Genomic DNA, 21,037 nt, shown 5'->3' on the forward strand with positions numbered 1-21,037 from the left:
CGTGATGAAATTCAATAGTAAAAGTTAACAATTTTGAGGCCACTGACATTTTAGTGCGAGATTTCAGAACTGGTTGATAGTTTGAAGATTTTAAACAATTTTTCACCAGGTCATTTCTTTGCACCCGAACAACTCCGTTGAACATTGGACGAGTTTACCCGGAGAAGCATTTTCCACAGTGATTCCATGTCTCGGTTACCTACAGCCCTACGTGTTGTTCAGCCATAGTCTAGAGAAATACCGAAGATGCCGCTTGTTCTTTAGTGTTGTTGCTATGCACTCGTTGACAACTAAGTACCTAAGACTTAGATGTATTTCTTGTAAGATTAAGGTCCTTTGAATTAAAAGAAATGACCAATGAAATAGGAAACTATAAAACACACTCTTCAGTTGCAAAGGCCTCACTATTTTACTGCTAAACAATCTCATTTGCGATATGCATGACGATTTTACTGCGAAAGAAAACGATAGCTTTTGCTTGAAGTAACATACTTTGTCATCAGGCGCGAAGCCAAGTTTTTTAAAGTGCGATTTGAGATTTTGAAGTTCACGCGAGTCAAGTCTTGAAACTAACTTAGCTTCGAGTGTAAAGCCAACAAATGTGAAAGCGATGAAGTGTAGTTGACACTTTTTAAAAGCAAGATATTATCAAAGTAATGGTTGAATCCTTCACATAGGCCTTATACCCAATGTAATCCCGCGGATGTAAGTTCCGCGGATGTTTCTCGAACGTTGCGTGGATGTTTTCATGGAGGATTTGCTTATGCTATATTTCGTTTCAAAGCGAGGGAAAACCTCCGATGCTGTGGAATTTTATTTGATGCCAGGTAAAAATGCTGAAATCGAATGAAGTGACCTGGATAAAAAATAAAGGCGCTGATCTTAAGTGGAAATCCAATATGGCGGCGACTTACGTCGAATGTGTGTTTTATAATGCTTTCTTTCCTTAGGAAGCTACACATACAAGAAAACTTTTTTGTTTTTCAAAATTTGCGTTATTTTGACAATTTCCATTTCATTGACAGAGTCCTCCTATTCTCTCCAACTTATTCCAATCTAAATCGGTTTACGTCCGAACGACGAACAGCAAACGTCTAACCTCAAACCGCAATTTGACGCTTACGGTTAACGTGGATCTCCCTAAAACCGAATGAACGGCAAAAGAATGAACACCCAAACGAGCACAAAGCAAGCGAAAGTCCAGCCGAACATAAAGACGGCTGAGAGTGCAGAAAAGCATCTATGCTATCAAACGTGTTTTGAAAATCAAAACATATAAAATGACTTTTCGCACTTCCCCCGCCATTTCGTCTCATGCAGGTAGTTGCGAGAAAGTCGCTTGGATCGTCCACGCATCGCGCAAGTAATATCCTCGAAAGAACTGGGTACAATGTCTAAAAATAAATTAAGAAACATTACCTTGGGTATAAGGCCTATAGATGGACACACTCTCTTACCTTGATCTAAGAGAGATTAACCTCAAGACGTTTCGATCGCTTCAATGACCTAAGCACAAAAACCGGCACTATATTACCTTTTCAGATGAAGGAGAATCAGATATTAAGCTAAAGGCAACTTTCAGCAAACTTGTTGTCACTGTGCAAGATGCCGGCTAAGAAATTGAAATTCTCAATGCTTGTACATGTATTTTTGAAGCAGTTATGACACGGAAAGAGACCAGGGTAAGTTTCATCGTGTTATTATAATCGAACCTACGTTTCGTTCTGAACACCCTAAGTGATACCAAAATCCTTGATTACACCCCGAAGCGAGACGATGAGCAAATCCGACCTACTCACGTGAGATTAACGCCCCCCCCCCCCCCGGTTGCTTTTGCTTACGTTTATCCTTATACTGGCTTCATGCACGCAGTGAGGCCTCAGTATTTAAAATGCACGCGTGCACCAGGTGGTGATTACTTTTCATGCTAAATATTTTGCGAACGACACACTTGGATATTTGTCCACGGCCATTATCTGTTCCGAGCAGGGAACAGTTTTCCAAGAGCGTAGCTCGAGGAAAATTGTGAGGAGATGATGTCCAAGGACAAATATCCGAACTAATCATAAAAGTTACAATTTCCTCGATTGTGATTGGTTTGAAAAAACTCTTATTTTCCACTACAGTAATTCACTTGCCAAGTTGTTATCGGACAGTTTGTTATTGGACAGTTTGTTATCGGACAGTTTGTTATCGGACAGTTCAATAAGCCAATCACATTCAAAGTTGTAGTTTAAATCAAACAATCTCATTCAGTTGTAGTTACGTGCGTGCGTGCGTGTGTGCGCGCGCTTGCTTTTGTGTTTTCTGCGCCTTATTGGCGTTAGGAGGTGCGGTGGTCTTAGAATGTTTACATCTCCTTTGTAGGTATTTTAATGCAAATTTTCCCTTTCTTTCATAACTTGGCTATTCTTCTTTTCTCGGAAATTGTAATTTTTATGATTAATTGGTAATAAGACTTCGTGTCGTCAATTCGGTCTGTAATCATACTCGTGATAAACAAATCGGACTTCCGCTGCGCGGTCGTCCGACTTTGTTATCACTCTTATGATAACAGACCGAATTGGACTCCACTCAGTCCTATTACCATTACTTACTGTTTCACTGGAAAATACACCACTCGTAAAATTTATGCGAAACCACATCCGGGACTCGAGTAGTATATTTTCCATATCCTCACTAGTGAAGATATCGATGATTTCACTGATATCAAGTTTGTCTCGTAAATTCGGGTCTTCCTCGAAAATCTTCGGCAATCTTCGGAAATATTCGGGAAATGTTCGGCAAAGTTCGTGTGACCTTCGGACAAGTTTTGGAGAATCTTCAGAAATCTTTGGAAAGTGGTCGGAAATCTTCGGAATATCGTCAAAAACACCGTCATTAGTATGTCTATATAACAAAAAGAACATTACACGTTAGCTCGAAGATATGAATTTTATGTTCTCGTGGCAAGAACAATATCTCTTATATTGTTCTTGATATTGTTCTTGCTATACAGACATAAAATTCATATCTTCTCGTCACCGTGTAATATCCTCTATACTTTCGCGCCAGATGGAGGCTATTGTCTTTGTTATCCTTGAAATATTCTTCTCAACACGCGCTGTTTTGAAAATTAGGAAATATCCCTCGGATATTCTCCAGTTTTAGCTGGGGAATATTCAGTCACGTAACGTGTTTAGACCAATCGCGCGCGAGTAAAAATATTTGATGGATTATAATATGCTTTAATTTCCTGGGTGGTAGCCGCGGTGACCTCGAGGTCCTTAAAGTTAACGCGTGGACAGATTGAGTGTTACGGGTTGAAGCCGGTATCATTGTGCTGTTTTGTTCGGGAATGCACTTCACTGAGCAGTGCACTCCTCCACCCGGGTGTTTAAGTGAACACCGGGGAATTAAATCCTAAGGAATACCCTGCGATGAAGAAACACTCGATCTAGGCAGGAGAAGGAATACTCCTGGTCGCTTACTGGCACAAAAACCGGAGATATAGCCGCCAGCCTAATAATTGATAGACATTCATTACTCAACCAGAACAAGCACTTGCTCCTTCGAAAGGTTTAGTGAAAGTCGTACTCTTTACGAAGTCTCTATCAGTTCAATAAACAATATCCTGAAGATGAAATTAACACAAATCAAGACATGATTTTTACAAGGATCGGGAGTTTTTTTAACACAACGGGCAATTTACAACGTTTCAGAAAAAGTTTGCCTACCCTACCATACAATCACCACACGTACAACACACAACCTGCTTTCTGAAGGCTACTTAGCATACATTATAAAGATATATTACAGAATATTAATTACTGCTAACACTGATGATCTATAGCCATAACGAAGATTCTTAAGTATCACCATTTGATAGAGCCACTCGGAATCACTGATGTCTTACGCATATGGAGTGTGTGAAACAGTACATTAAAGACTGAAAAAGCCGTTGTCTCCGCCGATGGTTCACTCCATTCCTCGTTTCGCACCAACAGCGCGTCCCTCACGGATCATTGACTGGTGAGAGCGAGTCTGAATGCCTCGCATTTCAAGAATATCAGATGTCGCACACCCTGTGTAGAAAGTGTCTTCGAAGTTTTCTTCTATTCGACGCTTTAGTGCGTAGAACAAGTCTGATCACTCGAGGGTCAAGTGAAGTCATACCACTCCGCTGAGATCATTTGCGCGCAACTCGAATCGCAACGTTGCCCATGCGTACGGCATACGGTGCGAAGGTTTCTCTTGTTAAGACTGACCACCCATGAGTAGGTTTACGAGTTTTTTTTTAAGTAATTGTTCCGCTCGGAATTGTGACCCTTGATTCTGGCCCGGGACTGAGAAAGGAAAGGCAATAACCATAGGGCCTTAAAGGTAAGTATAACACAACAATATCTCTTAAAGTGTTTACTAAAGAATAGATAGCTCTCTAATTAACAAACCCGCCTTACTATAGGCCGGTACTTTACACGTGCTTACAAGACAAGCTCGTCGAATTCAATGTCATTCTCTCGGCAAATCTTAATCACTAAGCTGCCCTACTAGCGAAATATATCCTAAACCGTATTTGATTTTGAACAAACTGCTGTTCGTGTGAACAAATAAACCAGTGTGAGGTATTTGAGGGCGATTCTTTCTCCGATTCTAGTTTAGTCTACACCTCGACAGGTTTTTCCACTTTGTTCATACGCTAGGTTGGGATAACAATATGGAAGAAAGAGCCACTGGCACAGTTACAACACAAGAAAGTAATGTTTTAAAAACAATTTATCTCTAGAGGGAAATATCTATTGTCTGTGGATCACGTCACATGTCAACATAGTGGCCCCTAGAACGGGTACCAAAGATCTAACTAACAACAGCTGCAAGGTCAAAGGGGTAAAATTATCTTTTAGATTTTGTCTCTGCCCTTTGAACTTGGTAAAGGGAGCCTAAATTTATGAGTTCCTATTGCATGGTCTCCAAATAAATCAAACGTTTTCATCCGAATAAACGAAATATAAAAATTCAAGAATTGTTTACACCGTTGCAAGGGAGGCCTGTACCGGAAGCGATTTCGGCTATTAGATTCGCGGGGTTTTTTTTCCTTGCCAATTCCAACTCAATAACAAGAGCTTATTATGGGAAAATTTACATTTGTGGAGAGTAAAAAAGGATCGCGGGAACATGATTAATTTTGTTCATTTGTGCACACGCACACTTGAGTTTGACAAAGAAAAGTAGTTTGTTGTTCGTGTGTTCACAACTTTATCGCTCAGTTGAATGCTTGAGTAATTTTCATTTACAGCTAAAATGATTGCACTAAAATCCTGATGAGATAAGAGATATATTACAATTGCAGATTTATTTTTAACTCGGATGGTACTGAAGCCATAGATCATGAGATAATTCATTTTAACGGTAACGGTAACGGAAACAGACTAAACCGGGAAAAGGTGAACGGGAGCGAAAGACAAATCGTAAGTCGAGCGAGACAAGAAACGGGAAAAGTGCTTTAATCGCGAGTTTTGTTTTTGTTGCCGCTTCGATTATCATCTTTTGATTTTCTTTCACTAGTAGTTTTAAAATAAGTAATTTTTATGAATGGAATCGTAAAAACACAATGACGATGGAGCATGGATGACAGAAACCGTTTTCCTAGCAAAACGGAGAAATAAAGGCAATGAATGAAAATAAGAACTGAGCTGCAGTGAAAAGTACGACACTTTCCGAAGTCCACAGACAGCGTTACAAGCGAAGAGAAAAATCTAAGCGCTAATTTGTAGCCAGGCCACCTTGCTGAGCAAATTGACAAACGAGAAATGAGGACTAAGAACTAAAACAATATTTGCCTGTGCACCGATTTTTGCTTGTACAATACTTTTATCTTTGTCTTATAGCGCATCCAAAACAGTTTTTTTTTCTAATATAGAATTCATGGATTCCAGATTTTGAAATCGTCAACGTTTCTGTGTATAAAAGAGCTAAAGTAGTGTTCACCGACGTTTCTCGCGCCTTAAGTCAAAACTCATCGACTCAGAAGTACGAACTGAAAATGCAAACGTTATAACAACTGTTTATTGGCTGAAGTGTAGTTCTAAATGAATCTTAGCTATGCTCGGCTCCATTCGTTAGCAGCTCCCTAGGTCTGCAAGAATAATATCAATCAATAACCGTTTTCGTTGCAAGTTTGTGGGTAAAGCATAGATCACCGGTGGAACCCAACCCTTGAAAAACATTATATGGGAAACTTGGTCCCCTAAACCTCTCGGCAACCAGCAATGATAGCTTGTGGATTTGTTTTGGTTTTTAATTTTTGTTAATATTGTTCAAATTTTGTTTATGGAACAATAACTTTGATACTGTTTTCACTTCTCACGGATTAAATAGTTGAAGGCAAATTATTTACACCTTATTCTCTGAGTCTTTTCTCTTCATAGACCACAAAGCGTTGTTAAAGCTGTAGTATGCTGATAACGTGGTTCCGGTATTTTGTATTCTTAATACACATGACTAGCATTAGGTACTGTATTATTTGACCCCGTAAACCGCTGATCAATGGGTCTGAAGGTACCATTTCCAGATCGCGCTTCCTTATTAGATCACGTACATGTACAATAAAGGCCTTTTTTTCGTTTCACACCTGGCTTGAATTAGTGAACTACCTATTTTAAGGTTCTCAGCTTGTCAACGCCTGAACAAATAAAGCGAAAAACTTCTTGTCAAACACAGAAGCACCCACCATTCAAACGAACCACGAATAAACGGATGAATGGGAATCCCACGGTAAACACATTGCGTTGTCTTTTGTAGCAGATTCAGATTGAAGTATTGAAGATTACTCTTTAAAATAGCTCCGTGGTCAAGTGGTGTAATAGGACGCTTTTAAATTTCGCCGGTAATTTTGGCAGGCTCTTCTTGAATGACTGTGCTAAGATGGTGTGTCCATTCAAGAATTTTTTCCCTTTGTGCAGAATGCTGTGTGCAGGATTCTTAAGTTTAAGTTCCGTTCTAGATATACCCTGCACAAGTGCTCGTTGACAATTTTGCCTAAAGACAACGTATTGTATCTAAAAAAGCATAGCTTTTAATCTTTTTTTCTTTCCGAAGCCAATATGAATCAGATCCTGAAGAAGATGCCAAACATATTTCTCCACAACAGTAAGCCGTGACCAGCACAGGATCCTTGTCGATGTCTGTTCAAAGGACTTAAAGCGAACACGACGTTTGTTGTCAACCAAAAAACAATCGTATACCATTCGAACCGATCACAAACAAAAGATAAAAAGAAACCTGCTTAATGAACACAAAACATTAACGTTTGCTTGTTCTTTTGTGGCCTTTGTTTGCAGAGTCACATTAACGAATCAAACATTTAATTTTTACAGCCCCGAGGTCAAAAGCTGTTCTGGAGATCCTTTGCAGATATTTCCAAAATTCAACAGTTTTCTGGAAAATTGAATTGGTGAGGATATCGTAGGACCAATGACTCAATTTAACGTTTATCTGATTATATGTAGCATCAGGAGTTTTATCACTAGTCAAAACTAAGTCTACTTGTACCTCACAACAGAGCTCGTTATTAAGTTACTTGTAATAGAGGTTTCGAACCCTAGTTCCATAGAAACAGGTGTAAACAAGAAAAACAGTAGATCAATTTCTTGTAATTTAAAATTCTGTAGCGGGAACGTCGTTCTCTCGTCACTTTGTTAATCAACAAAGGATCGCCCACGATTCACAAGAGTCACGAACAGATAAAAGAAAACCGCAAGCGAACGCTAAGCGACGGGTTTCATTGCAGGTCCCTTTGTTTGCAAAATTAGAATCAAGAACCATAGATGATCGAATGAATAAAAAATATAAATACAATGCTAGGCAACAGTTAACGGCATAAATCAAGAACGATGGTCGTCCTGTTTAGATCTCAAGTGCGTGCTTAAGGTACGAGAGTGGGAACCTTAGGGGGTTATATACTGAATTGGATTCAAACGCCAGGTAGCTAATCGTTTCGATAGTTAAGTTGTTTTCCAGGATTTTTCGTCTCCCAGTGAAGCCCGGTAGAGATTGAAATTGCGCGCACGTTTCGAACAAATCGTAAGTGAAACATTTTGTTGCCATTCAAAGCTTAAAATGCGATTCTTCGTTGACAGCTACAAACAACACCGATCAGTCAGTGTATTTGGCACGAGAAAATGGTAGAAAATTGTTTTGGTTTTTCACTGTTGACTCGGTTTTGGCGGGAATCCTTTGTGTTTCTAAATAATGAGGAGCTCTGAACATAAGCTCTTACACTAGTCAATGATGCATACTGGATATCGATATTGCTTCATAAAAGAGTTCATAACCTAAAAGGCACTGACGTCGCAGTGGAGGAAAAAATAGTAAGACTTTCAATAGTTTGAAGAGTTTTCCACTTTTGTTTATGTCTGTTTGCGTTTGGCTAAAAAACACGGTAGACAACCTACTTGGCGTACTTTTGACTACAAATTTAATCGTTCACGTTATTTTCTACGGCTGAAATATTTTCATTAATATTTTTGGTTTATTTGTTCTTTTTTGTCAGTAGGCACGATGGAGAAAATTCAGCTAATGTTAAAACGCTCTAAACGGAAAAATTCAGCGAAATCAAATGAAAATGGTTTTCGTTTTAAAATTTCAGTACGATCAGGTAAGAGTGTACTGATCTTCCATTCATAATGTTCAAATTCGTACTTCTAGCCATTCTTTACCTAAAATTCTAACCTCCGTTATGTTTAAAACGCGACTGAACCATAATTCTTCCTTTATTTCAAAAAACATAAAACGCGCTTTCTCTTACTCAAGGCAAATGACCTGAATCTAGGTCATCACTCGTGGCGACGATTAGGTTGGGTTGAACTTAACACATGGGTGAATTTTTCTTTCCACTACACGGAGACGTAACCAACTAGAGAACAAGTGGAATGTTTAAGACAAACATTTTCTACTTGTAAAGTTATTCACGACGCGATTGCATTTCATCAGATCGAGCAGCGAGTCCTTAGAACAAAGAAGAACTAATTTCTTGATGCCTGAAAATCAAACGGTCGGCATCTTGACGCCGGGAGAAGAGACAATTTTTAGAGCTTAACCAACGAGGCCTAGACGAACGATTTGAAGATTGATTCCTCGTGTCTACCAAAACATCACAGGTAAATAAATAGCCAGGAGCTTTGTTCCAATCAACTGGATTTGAACAGTTTTAAAATTGGTTTACAAGTGCAGACACTTAACTTCGATTTCTGCGGTGTGAAGCCACCAAAAAAAATGCCATTTGAGGCCCTTCCGGTTCCCTAGATGGGATGCTTTAAAGTCCATGACAGAAAATTCTCAGTACTCTGACAGTTGTCGTAAGTGTAACAGATTACCAGTACACATTCAAACTCCTGAGAGAAGAGGGTCTGAATGGCATTGACCGTTAGCCGTAAAAACGGGCCAAAATATTTGTAAATTTTAATTGCTAGCGTAAAAAATACTAACCGTAAAATAACCACGAAAGTGAAAATCTCGACATCTTTTGTCAAAACTTTTTTTGTTAAGTTTCGTCTTGTAGCTTGTGAGCTTATTAGTCCACAATTCTTATAATAAAAACTTTTCCTATCCCGGAATGATCTAAAGACCTTAAATATGTTTTACCGAAATAAAAATAAATTTTAACTTTTTAAACGAAGAAAGTTGCTTTTAAACTTTAAGATAATAATCAAAGCTAATTAATTTCTAAGATTTCTGTTAACCGTAAGGAAAATAGGCCAACCGTTAGCCGTAAAAACCACCACCACATTGCTTGAAACCTTCGGAGGAGGGAAGCACTGTAAGATTGAAATGCTTTGCTCAAGAATACAAAGTAACAATCCTTGCTTGGTGTCGAACCTGATCAATACGACTTTTCTCGCTGTCAATATACATATAAACCGAGGGAAACACTTTTTCACGCGGATCACTCATTTCTACTACTAGGTCCAGAGCATTTCCAGCATTTCCCCACCTGAAAAGCTATTCATGTAATCACTGTTCCGGGGGGAGTTCCATCAACAGCGTAAGAGGGTATGAGCCTCTACGTCATCCTGCTGCTTCTTGCCATACAGGGACTGGTACCCAGCTGTTGTGCAGGTTAGTCGGCAAAAAAAACCTTCTACAAAAGTTTAGTTGGCTCTCATGACGAATGTAACAGCATTTTTTTTGCAGGTGATTAATTATTATGTTTGCAGCAATGACATGAAGCCTTGCAGGTTTCCCGGCATTGATGTTAGAGAGCTTAAGCGAGCCACGACGGCGAAGGCAACGAGAACGCCACCAAACAAAAGGTTTAATGAATAGAACAATGACTGCGCACTTGCACGTGGGTTATAAATCTGTGTACATTTCGTCGCCGTGCTCTGCACAAAAACAACAACGTAAAATAACGAAGTTCGGAGTGTTTTGAAAAAAGCGAACAATGACGACTAATTTTTCGTATTTTCATTTGGAATTTAGATATTTAGCTTACGCAAGTTCTGGAACCAATAGGTGTAGTGAACAGATCTAGACTATTGCGAAATTCGAAGGTAAAGAAATAAATTCATTTTTTGTTTTACTAGGCGTTGTCCGCGGGGTCGCCGTCATCATTGCTTAAGCTCTCCCTATAGCATTATATTTGTAACTTCATTTTGTGGCGTTGAGGATAAATGCATCTTCTGGATCTTGCTAATTTTTCAGGACACAACAGTGAAGAAGTCAGCCGCGAAGGGCCTTGGAAAGAGGAGGACTGGAGCGGAAGCAGTGGTAAGGATCAAATTGTGACTCACTTTCAGGTTTTAATGTTCAAGCATCGATGCTAATAATCAAAGTTCGCCCTTGGTCATTCTGGTTGCCTTTTTCCTTTGTCTCAAAGCAAGAAGACCTAATGTCTAAACTTTTAGAGAAACTGTTTATTTTGACGCTGGCGTAATTTTTTTTCTTTCGTGCGAAAAGAACTGAGCTAGGCCATATAGTCTGGAGGAAAGGCAAAAGTAGATCGTGTGATGGCCTTATGGATGCAGCATATGATATTTTTTGTTTTTCCATTAGGTTCAAGTACAGGTGAAAACGATAACTTCACTGGTTTTGATTCTGGTTGGAGCTCAGCCGACCGCGGACGCAATGACGAGGACCCACGGACGAATCCGAGAAACTCACGACCTTATTCAAACAAAAGATTCGTTACGTCGGGTGTTGGCGAAGATAAAGGAGGGCCCCAAGATGATGAAGGGTCACAATCCAAGTCGAATGGGAGTCAAGACCAAGAAAGTGGTTACGAAAATTTCGAATCTAACATGAATCTGGCAAATGGTGAGTGTAAAGAATTAGAACTGAAACAGTATTTTTAGTTGATCCATTTGCTCTAGGGCATCATTTAACAAAATAAAATTGAAAGGCCTTTACTTGCGCAAGACAATGCGAGTGTCAGCTGTTGTTGTTTTTGTTGCTGTTGATTTTTGTTTTTGTTTTTCTTTGTTTGCTTTGCTAACCGTGCGTGCTCGAGATCCTTTGGAAAACGCGATCTCAGGCCTTGTCAGCACTAGGTCCCAAACAAAGTCTTTTAAATCATCTAGTGGATACAACTGATCGAACGCAAGACTGACCATTGAATGGATCACAAAGATCCATGTCCTCTCTTTAGAATACTGAAAAACGATGGTAATGTGAAACGCTCTTTAACCAAAAAAGAACAAATAATTATCTCAACTCTACTTGAGCCAAAGATATTTTTATTCAAGATTCTATTCAGTCAATTAGCAGCCAGTCTCGTAATCATTATAACCTCACAATTTGTTTTGTTTTATCTGCAATAATTTTGTAATACAAATTTTGAGTGACCATAGACTCGGCTTTTATAAGGTCTATCGGGAATATGTTAAGAATGCAAATGAACCCAATCTCAGAATGGCAGGATTCCTTTATCCATAAACTGATTGAACGGTTAATTTGCTATTTTGCCATTTTCTTATTTCAGTTGGCGATGCAATTGATGTGATGAAGAAGTTAAAGAAAGGTATTTCTACACTAATCAATTGAAAATTGATAATTAATGACTCATAACAATGTTTTTGCTCTTTCTCCTTCTTTTTCAGGGCACTTGATTATTAACAATATTGTCAAGTGGAGAAATAAAAGATACAAATAAATACAATAATGTTTTTTGCTATCTTCACAGCCAAATCAGATCAAGAGTTTGCCAAAAAGCTTAGATCAGGTGAGGTGGATCAATGTTTTTTTAAAAAATTCCTTAATCTACAAACTGAATGTCCGGCTAATTTCCAATCTCGCATTATTGCCTGCATAAGACATGACTGGTAAAGCTAAGCAAGATTGCAACATTGAAATATCTCAACTTGAGTTGATTAACTGTAACACAGTAATTTTTCTCTTTAAACTTAGGCCCTGAAAATCTAGGCGTTGCTTTCAAAACGTTTGAACAACTAAGTGGTCTTTGGATTTCAGTTATGCATAGAATATGGAGAGTTTGGAAGGCGAAAGGTAGGTAGGCTTTCTTGCGTTCATCCAATAGGAATCGAGGACATTGCTTATTTTACCGGCCGTTCCGTACTCGAGAATTAGCGCGAAACGATCACAACCACACCGAGATCGGTTACAGTGATGTAGAAAGGCAGTAATGGTTAAGACAACTGATAAAAAAAAATACCAAAACTATTAACATCTAATGCCTTGATGGTCAGCCAATTAGTTCATGTCAAACGTAACAACTTTACCAGACTCAGTCATATGCAGACAATAATGCATAAGGCCTATACGGAGGATAAGAGGTACGGCGGCCTCATGGTTAGAGCTCTTGCCTCCGGATCGAGTGGTCCGGGTTCGAGCCCTGGCCGAAGACATTGTGCTGTTCTTTTTGAGAAGATATTTTACTCTCACAACGCCTCTCTCCGCTATAAATAGGTACTGGCGAACTTACTGCTGGGGGTAACCCTGTGATGGACTAGTATCCTGTTCAGGGGGAAGCAGAAATATTCCTAGTCGCTTCATGCTAACGAAACGGGAAATAAGCGTCGGTCTGATGGGTCACTTGGCTCGTCTGCAGAATTTACCATTTTTTCACAATATATGGGGAATTAACTCTCTTGCCCTTCATTCTCTCTGTCTCTTGTTTAAATGTTCCCTTGTGCTCGAGGGTGTAATCCATAAAGGTGAGACCGATAAGCTTAATTATTTACCTAAGTTACCCAAGGTTTTAATAACTTGAGCTGCGAAAGAACTACAAGAACTTGCTTCATCTTATCTTTCTCACGCAGGCGCTAAAGTGGTGATGCATTCGATGGTTCATGATTTGATTAATAACACTGGCAAAGCGATCAAGCGAAAAGTAGGGAGTATGCTCAGCAAAAACTCAGGTTAGTGCTTTGTGGAATTCATAAATATTACTCTTGTTGATTCAATAGGTGCTAATGCAATTTCAAGAATAAAGTGAGATATACAGACATATCGACTGGTTATATAGCTGTAGAGTGGAACCACCATTTTCCATCTTCTTTCGGGTTGGAGAGTAGTTAAGCCAGTTGTTTAACTATAGCCCAATATTACGACAAATGCTTAATGGTTTTCAGCACTTTCCGGCTCTTAATCCTTCCAGTTTGATGGATCAAGGCTGTCATACTACAGTATTTTATGCCACAAAAAACGAGCATCAAACGAATTCCCAAGCATTGGTCATTTGCCTGACACGGGTTACTATAACAACACTGTAGTATTTAAATCAAATAAGGAAAGAAAACCAAAAATTTTAAGTGCTAATAACTCGAAAACAAACCTGGTAAACCCATTGTTTAATTATTGAATTAAAATCAGCATTTTAGGATAAACACACTAAGGAAAACAACCGTAGGAGGACTTAGAGCCACCTTAATGTTTTGATAATTAAGATAGTCGGGTGGGACAAAGTCTTAAAAATATTTTTGAGATTGACGAATTAACGTACCTTCAAGTCAAAGGAAACTCACAATTAATATAACTTTCAAGATTCAACAACAAATGCTTCTCAACTTTAACAACAAAGACAGATTCCCATCCCAATCCTGTGGCTGATCATAAGCTTAAGCATGACTCAAATTTTTGGGAAAAGTCTTCAGCCGTGAAGCTACTTGACAAAATCACATGTATGTAACGTTCGTGACACAATATGATGGCTGTCACATACTGCGACAATTTTTGAGTGGTTAATTTCGATTAGAGTAAATCCGGTCAATGGATATTTTTATGTATCTTTTGTCTTTTTATTCTTATGAATTGTTTTGCACTTTACAGTTGTGGATCTTAGTAGCAGTGGGAGGACAACTTTTAAGGACGAAGGTTCAACAGAACCCGATCACAGCCCAGCCACAATTCATAATCATACAGGTAAATTCTCTAAAGCAACTGGCTGGATCGTAACCAGTATGTAGTAAGTCGAGGCACCTGTCTCAGTCATTTTCTTTTCTTTTTTTTTTTTTTTCATTTTGTTTGTTTTGTTTTGTTTGTTTGTTTGTTTGTTTGTTTGTTTGTTTGTTTGTTTTTGGAAGGGGAAAGTGAAACATTGCTAGCAAATAAATAACAGAATTGAACCAAGAACCATGCAAATGGACATTGCCTCAGTCATTCTTTTAGAATATACCAAGTTTTCCAAAGCATTGGAATGTTGATTTCGTCGTTGATGACTGCATATGTACAGGGCATGCGTTATCACCGGCCAAAACTCTTCGTCTCACAGAAGAAAAGCTACCACTAGAAGAGCATGGGATCATTTGACACAAATGGGCGAGATACGAGAAATATTTCTTCGGATAAAAGCTGCGAACCTTCCCATGCACACCATCCCCGAGCGTTTATCAGAGTTTAGGTCTACCAATTAGCATTTGTATAAGGTGCCTAAGTGACTATGGTGAATTAGCGCCTCAAGCCCCATACCGCTAAACAGCCTCACTCGACCATCGGAAGATTGCATTCTGTCCTGAAAGCTTAAGTTACAGCCAGAGTGTAATTAAAGGTTTTAGTATAAGCATACTAGAGGTTTTAGTATGCCTTAAATCGACTTATATAAAGTACAAGTATAATTTATTTCACATTACAAATTTTCAGGTCCTTCAGTCGAGCGACTGAGTATTGATTTTAGAAAAAATACCTCCAAGGAAGCGAAAACTTTGCCATCTACGAAAAGTAAGTTATATAGCATACAGCATGGTTTCAGCTAGCTATACTTTATAGTTCCACAAATAACTCGCGCATAGGAAGCCACCCTCTTTATAGAATTATATCACTTTCCTTTCTTGCCAATCCAATCGCGAAAAATCTACAAATATGTTCTTTTTGCGTTTTCTATTTTACCGTTCATGAGAGCCTTCAACTGATTTCATTTTTAGGCGTTTTGCAAGTTTTACGCTGTGATTTGAATTATCGTAACGCAGAAATGTAGTAAATTGATAAATTACATATACAAACTGAATAGGCAGTAATAGTGACAAGGCTCCCATCCTTCTCCCTTGTTAGAAGACTACTTTAAAACCCCAAATCTAAATAAACGTATAAGCTAAAGGTTTTAAAAGCAGCATTCAGCAGATTGAAGCACGCTGACTAAACACTGCTACACCCATCTTGTAACGTACAGTAGGTTAAAACACATCGTTTTGTACCATTTTCAGGAGAAAGAGCACCCGTTGAGAAGGTCAAGGTCTCGTTTTTCAGCGGAAAAGCGAATGATTCAAAAGTCATCCAACAAACTTCAATTCAAAGGAACCCAAAGCGAGTCCCTGGACAAAGTAATAATTCTTCGTTGGCGCAGGAAACATTAGCAGGCAGCGCAAAGCAAAACATAACTAACAAAAAGGAGAAGAGTTCTAGAGCTGTTGATACAAGATCGATGGTTGTGTCGAACATCAAAAACAAAAACTCTACAACAAAGAGAAGTGAACATATTCCAGACACCAATAGTAGCCTGGATTCTAGAGATAACGAGAAAAAAGCTCTCAAAAATTATGTGGGCGATGTTGGAAAGATCGAAGAAACAACTTTATCTCATACTGAACATGAAGTGACGCAACACACGGGTGACAATAATAGAAAAAAAAGAAACCAAACGGAAGTAAACACGAACGGTGACCAGATACCAAACTATAATGTGAGTAACAGTGTCACGCAGTCACAGAGTGGAGTCGCGCACATACTGGAAGAAACGAATAAACAAGTACCTATGGGACATTCTAAACAAAGTACAGAACAATTTATTGAAAACGATAAGAACTCAAGGACTAACACTGAAAGTCGAAACAACGAAACCAGTTCGACTTCGGTGAACAATGTCACTCAAGAGATGGTCTCTAAAAGGTCAAATGTTGCAGGTAACAAAACCGGTAAAACGAGAATGTTGGAAACGCTAAAAATAAACTTCTTGAGAAAGAACAGGACTTCACATTGGAATCAAAATACTACTTCCAGTTCTGAAGAGAACGCTTTGGAAACGCAACGTAATGTAAAATTGGATAATGAAACAAATTCTAAAGCTGATTCAGATAAAGTTGTGGCTTCGTCTAAATCAAGTCCAGCTGGTGGAAACGACAAGAAAAGAGCAAGTGTATTGGATAAAAAGAATTCAAACCTTCATAAACTTGACGTTGTAAGTAATGGTGCAAACAGTCAAGAAACCATTAAAGGGGACAAAGAAATGTCAAATGCCAAAGGAACTGATCATGGTACAAGTACTAGCGTTCGAACAACTACCTCAACAAAGGCTGAGAAGATTATTGTAAACTTGACTGGAAAAGAGGAGAAATCGAAACAGAACAAAATGAGTATTACAACAACAAGCGAGAATCACAAGGAAGTGGATAAAGACACACATCAACAAAATCTAAATTGTATGAGTACGTTTCCAAAGAACACGCAGATAGCAAAAAAAGATTTAGATGCCAGTTCTATCCTGAAAAAGATTGAAAGTTCGATTGTTTATAGCAAGGAACAGAAAATGAATACTTCCTCCAGTAACATCTTTCATAAAAGACCTGGACCAACGACTAGTTCAGTGACTGCTACCAACGTTCAAGAAGAACGAAAACATCTGAAACCGTTACAAAATGATCCTGGTGAGACATTGAAGAACGCAGGTGCTCTCGATTCTTCCAAAGCAAACAAAACAATTCCAAAGGAAAATACTCAAGTCACAAAGAAAGATATAATTCCGTCTGACATAGACTCTGAAAGTTCACAAAATCACAATGCTGGCTCCGAAGGCGATGAACGTTCGGATATTGAGAGTGAACGGATGCGGAATGCTCTGGATGAAATTTCAAAGCAACCAGTGGACAAAATGATGGATAAAGTAAACACAAAACAACCTGTCAAAGGTTTGAGTAATTCAAGAAATGATCTTCCAAACAAGAAAAGACTAGAAAACGTGAAGATTTTACCAACAAATACGTTGGAACGTTTGAATCATTCTCAAGGAGCTACAATTAATGGCGAAGGGTTTAAAAAAGGCAAAGAAGATGCTGAATTTCACAATTTAAAGAAACACCCAGTCGATAATCACGACAACTTAAAGAACGGTATGTCTGACCCATATTGCTACAGAGAGTTGTTTATCAGGAAGATAATAGAAATATGCCAATTCTTAAGCGCGCCTTTTTTTCTGTCGATAGTAAACTGTTTGGGGGACAAAAAACATCTGTTTTAAAACCTGTCAACTACGAAGCTCTTGAAACGGAGGGCAAGTTAGTGTAGTAGTAGTGGTGGACAGTTTTGGTTTAATTCTTCTTTATTGCAGCCGTAACTAGAAGCTTCCATAATTTATTTTTGAACCAGATTTTGAAAGACTATTTTACCGGGTTCATTTTTTGTAAAATGGACTTTTTTACAATTTGTACCACTGTATAGTAGTGAATATGGTAATTTATAACCAGTTTTATGTTAAACTATCGCAACTGCAAAAAAATCTTATTTAAGCCTTTTATTTTGATTTAATTGCAGATCAGTCCATTGCAGAAATTCGGACTTTGCAGGGCAGGAGCAATACTGAGATCAACACAAAAATAAAGAGTATCAAGCAGAAAGTCAATGCAGACACTTCTTCTTCAGTGATTCAAAATTCAACGTCCATCAAACTTGCGCAATCGGCTGAAAAAGACTCCGAAAATCCTCAAAAAGACATACACCATCCACACGAAAAATCCCTAAAGGTCAGTAGAAAGGATCACAGAATTTCGCCTGCAGAATCAATTAGTAGTCACAACGATATGCCTGAAAATCCCAGGATTGAGAAAGAGACCAGTAAAAATGATCGAGAAAATGGTACGATGCATGCTGAGGGAGCCACGAGACATGGATCAGAAAGAAGATTGAGACATGATCCAGGAAGTGGCGTGACACATGATCCAGGGAGTGCTGTGGCACAGGCTCCAGGAATTGCTGTGACGGATGCTCCAGGAAGTGGTCGGACACATGATCCAGGAAGTGTCGCGACACATGATTTAGGAAGTGGCGTGACACATTATCCTGGAAGTGGGGTGCAACATGATCCAGGAAATGGTGTGACTCGTGATCCAGATAGTGATGTGGCGCATGAAACAAAAGCTGGCAGAACATCAGGAACAGGAAGAAATGCAACACCTGTCCCAAAGAGTGAGTCAGCCGAACCTGTTTCCAATCAAGTTCCAAATTCTCCCAAACGTGTGCCTCTTAGTTCACATAATCAATCCAGTCAGCTGTTAATAACATCTGAAAGATCAACAACGAAACTAAACAAGGTTAATAACTTGAAATTTCATTCGAAAAGCTCAGGTACTCTACACAAGAGCGACGTCAAAACCGATAATTTCTCCTGCTTTTCCATTTTTCCGTGAAGTATGTTCTTAAGGTTTATTGAAAGTAGAGGACGTTATCAACATATAACAGGAAGTAAAAATGCAATTATGTTCCTCGTTTTTATTCGACTGTGCGTCAAACATGGTGGGGTACCCGTGTACCAAGATATCGCCAAACTTTCTCCCCAATTTAGATAAAACTACAGACTCCTAAACCCTTCTTTCGGGTTTTGAAGCATGCAGATCTGAATTCCAAAATGATATGTTCGTTTTCCTCGGTTTTTTTATTTATTTGTTTTTTTTCACTGTGTTATCTGATATGTTCTGTTTTCTGTTTAGCACATTTCAAAAAAGTGAAGACGCAACCAAACTCCAAACATGTTACCCAGGCCTCAAGGAGAACCAAGGAAGAAGAGCGGCAATCGAAAGGTCATCATGTGACAACACAAGGTACACGGTTCCTATAAAATTGTTATGAGATGACGTAGGTTTTACATTAAGGTTAGTTTCTCAATCACTACCAAGGTTCTTCCCAAAACCTTTTTTAACTTGTATCTATAGATCTGCGTCAAAAAAAATGGCTGGAACATGTTCGGATGGGTTTTTCTTGGAAAGGACTCTTGTCGGTGACTGACGTTTCGACAACCTGAGCAACCTCTAGTCAAAAGACATTTTGTGTTAACATTTATCAGCACTGTTGATATCCGTGCAAGATTTATTTCTACACCTGCTGTTTGGCTTTCCAAGTATAGACATTCGAAGGCAAGACAAAGCATATTTGAAGAAAAAGAATTCCTTCGCAAGTAATAAGTATTCAGTTCTAAAATATATCAAGGCTTTCAAAAAACCTAAGTTAAACGTTACAACTATCAGTGATGATTTAACTCTACTATTTAAAACAAAAAGTTAGTTCTCCCAAGACGAGAGTTTAAGAGACTCACCTTACTCCAAGGATTAGAGGCTTATTATATTAAAGCAATCCTTTTTTTAAACTTATTTCTACTCGCCAATTAATTAAACAATAGGGTAAGCGCCGTGGCCTAATGGCAACCACACATGACTCTAGTGAGTTATTGTGTTGTATTCTTGGCCGAGACATCTCACTATCACAGTGCCTCGTGCCATCTACATCTATAAAAAGGCTCCAGCGAAGTTAATACTGAAAGTATTCCTGCGATTTGACTAGCACCCCACCAACCGGAGCGAGAGGGGGAGGGGAGGGTAAGAAATACTGCTGGTTGCTCATGCTACGGAAACCAGAGATGAGCGTTCGCTTGATCTTTTAAAAACATTTTGTCTTAGTTTAAAAGAGCTACGTCACGGTTTGCGCATCTTGAAATGTTTAGACTAAATTTTTCAAGTTCGTGGTTTGTTATCCGTGTCAATCTTCACCATCCTTAACCATCCATGTTCCTTTGTGGTTTATTATTATCTCTTTGGTGTTTATCTATCTTAGAAAACTATTACTTTCAACTTTCCTTTGATTAAAGGTAACTTTGTACATGTCCAGAATCACTCAAAATATCGTGACAGAGCTCCTTTAAAATCAAACTGTCTTGTTATTGTATTAATACAACGCGGGTGCCCCTCATGATCAGTTCATGTAGACAGCGTTTAGATATGGTGTAGCAAGTATGACTGAACTTTGTTGAAATGGCCGATGCTTGTGAGTTGAACAGTGTCAGTATCCGCAAATTTTCAAATCATCATTATCTTTTTAAGATGCCCTTGCGAGGAGTAAACAAACATCTGTGTGCAGTCTTTGATTCTCTCAGGTGTTTTGAAATCATTCCTCAAATATTTCATACGTTTTCAAAATCTCACAACCTCCAAAATGACAATACGAATTCGGGAATAAATTTCTAATGCCCGTTTTATCAGTAACGAATTGAGAAATAGCACAGAGGTCTTACTTGTCGCAGACTAGCCTATAGCGACCCTATAACCCTATTGTAATAAACATGGTAATATTTTTGAACCGCAGAAAATTCCAAAAACGATGACAAAAAAGATCCGACTAAAATACGAAATATTTCGTCAGAGACTGACCCAAAGGCAACAGACGCGACGGACGAGGACATAAGGCCTTCAAAACCTCAACAAGGTAAGGTTTATTCAGGCAACTGAAAATGATCAAAGGGAAGTTGCTGATCAATTAACCAGAACATTTTATTAGACAAAGGACACTTTTGATGATCGAATTCTATGGTCTTCTTTGTCTGTATCTCATTTCCTGTTGCTATTCGTGTTAA

General features: G+C 38.7%; 1 protein-coding gene across 2 annotated transcripts in view; it reads left to right on the plus strand.

Annotated features, from left to right (window-relative positions):
- The first annotated feature begins 4,056 nt into the window (after window positions 1–4,056).
- The window catches only part of LOC110042789 (uncharacterized), a 25,879-nt gene continuing 8,898 nt past the window's right edge, over window positions 4,057–21,037 (plus strand). Inside the window, exons 1-14 of one of the 2 annotated variants that reach the window (XM_089289465.1) lie at window positions 4,057–4,362; window positions 9,943–10,095; window positions 10,681–10,746; window positions 11,032–11,292; window positions 11,957–11,995; window positions 12,158–12,196; window positions 12,382–12,480; window positions 13,254–13,352; window positions 14,263–14,355; window positions 15,073–15,150; window positions 15,633–17,531; window positions 17,953–18,603; window positions 19,125–19,235; window positions 20,770–20,889. In XM_089289465.1, coding sequence (XP_089145591.1) covers window positions 10,032–10,095; window positions 10,681–10,746; window positions 11,032–11,292; window positions 11,957–11,995; window positions 12,158–12,196; window positions 12,382–12,480; window positions 13,254–13,352; window positions 14,263–14,355; window positions 15,073–15,150; window positions 15,633–17,531; window positions 17,953–18,603; window positions 19,125–19,235; window positions 20,770–20,889 — 3,619 coding nt within the window. In that variant the 5' untranslated portion in view covers window positions 4,057–4,362; window positions 9,943–10,031. The remainder of the gene's footprint in view (window positions 4,363–9,942; window positions 10,096–10,680; window positions 10,747–11,031; window positions 11,293–11,956; window positions 11,996–12,157; window positions 12,197–12,381; window positions 12,481–13,253; window positions 13,353–14,262; window positions 14,356–15,072; window positions 15,151–15,632; window positions 17,532–17,952; window positions 18,604–19,124; window positions 19,236–20,769; window positions 20,890–21,037) is intronic. The other variant, XM_089289466.1, reaches the window with a different exon arrangement.

This window comes from Orbicella faveolata, unplaced genomic scaffold (genome assembly GCF_042242905.1).
Source record: "Orbicella faveolata isolate gen_17 unplaced genomic scaffold, um_ofav_v1 contig_2, whole genome shotgun sequence".
NCBI lineage: Eukaryota > Metazoa > Cnidaria > Anthozoa > Scleractinia > Merulinidae > Orbicella > Orbicella faveolata.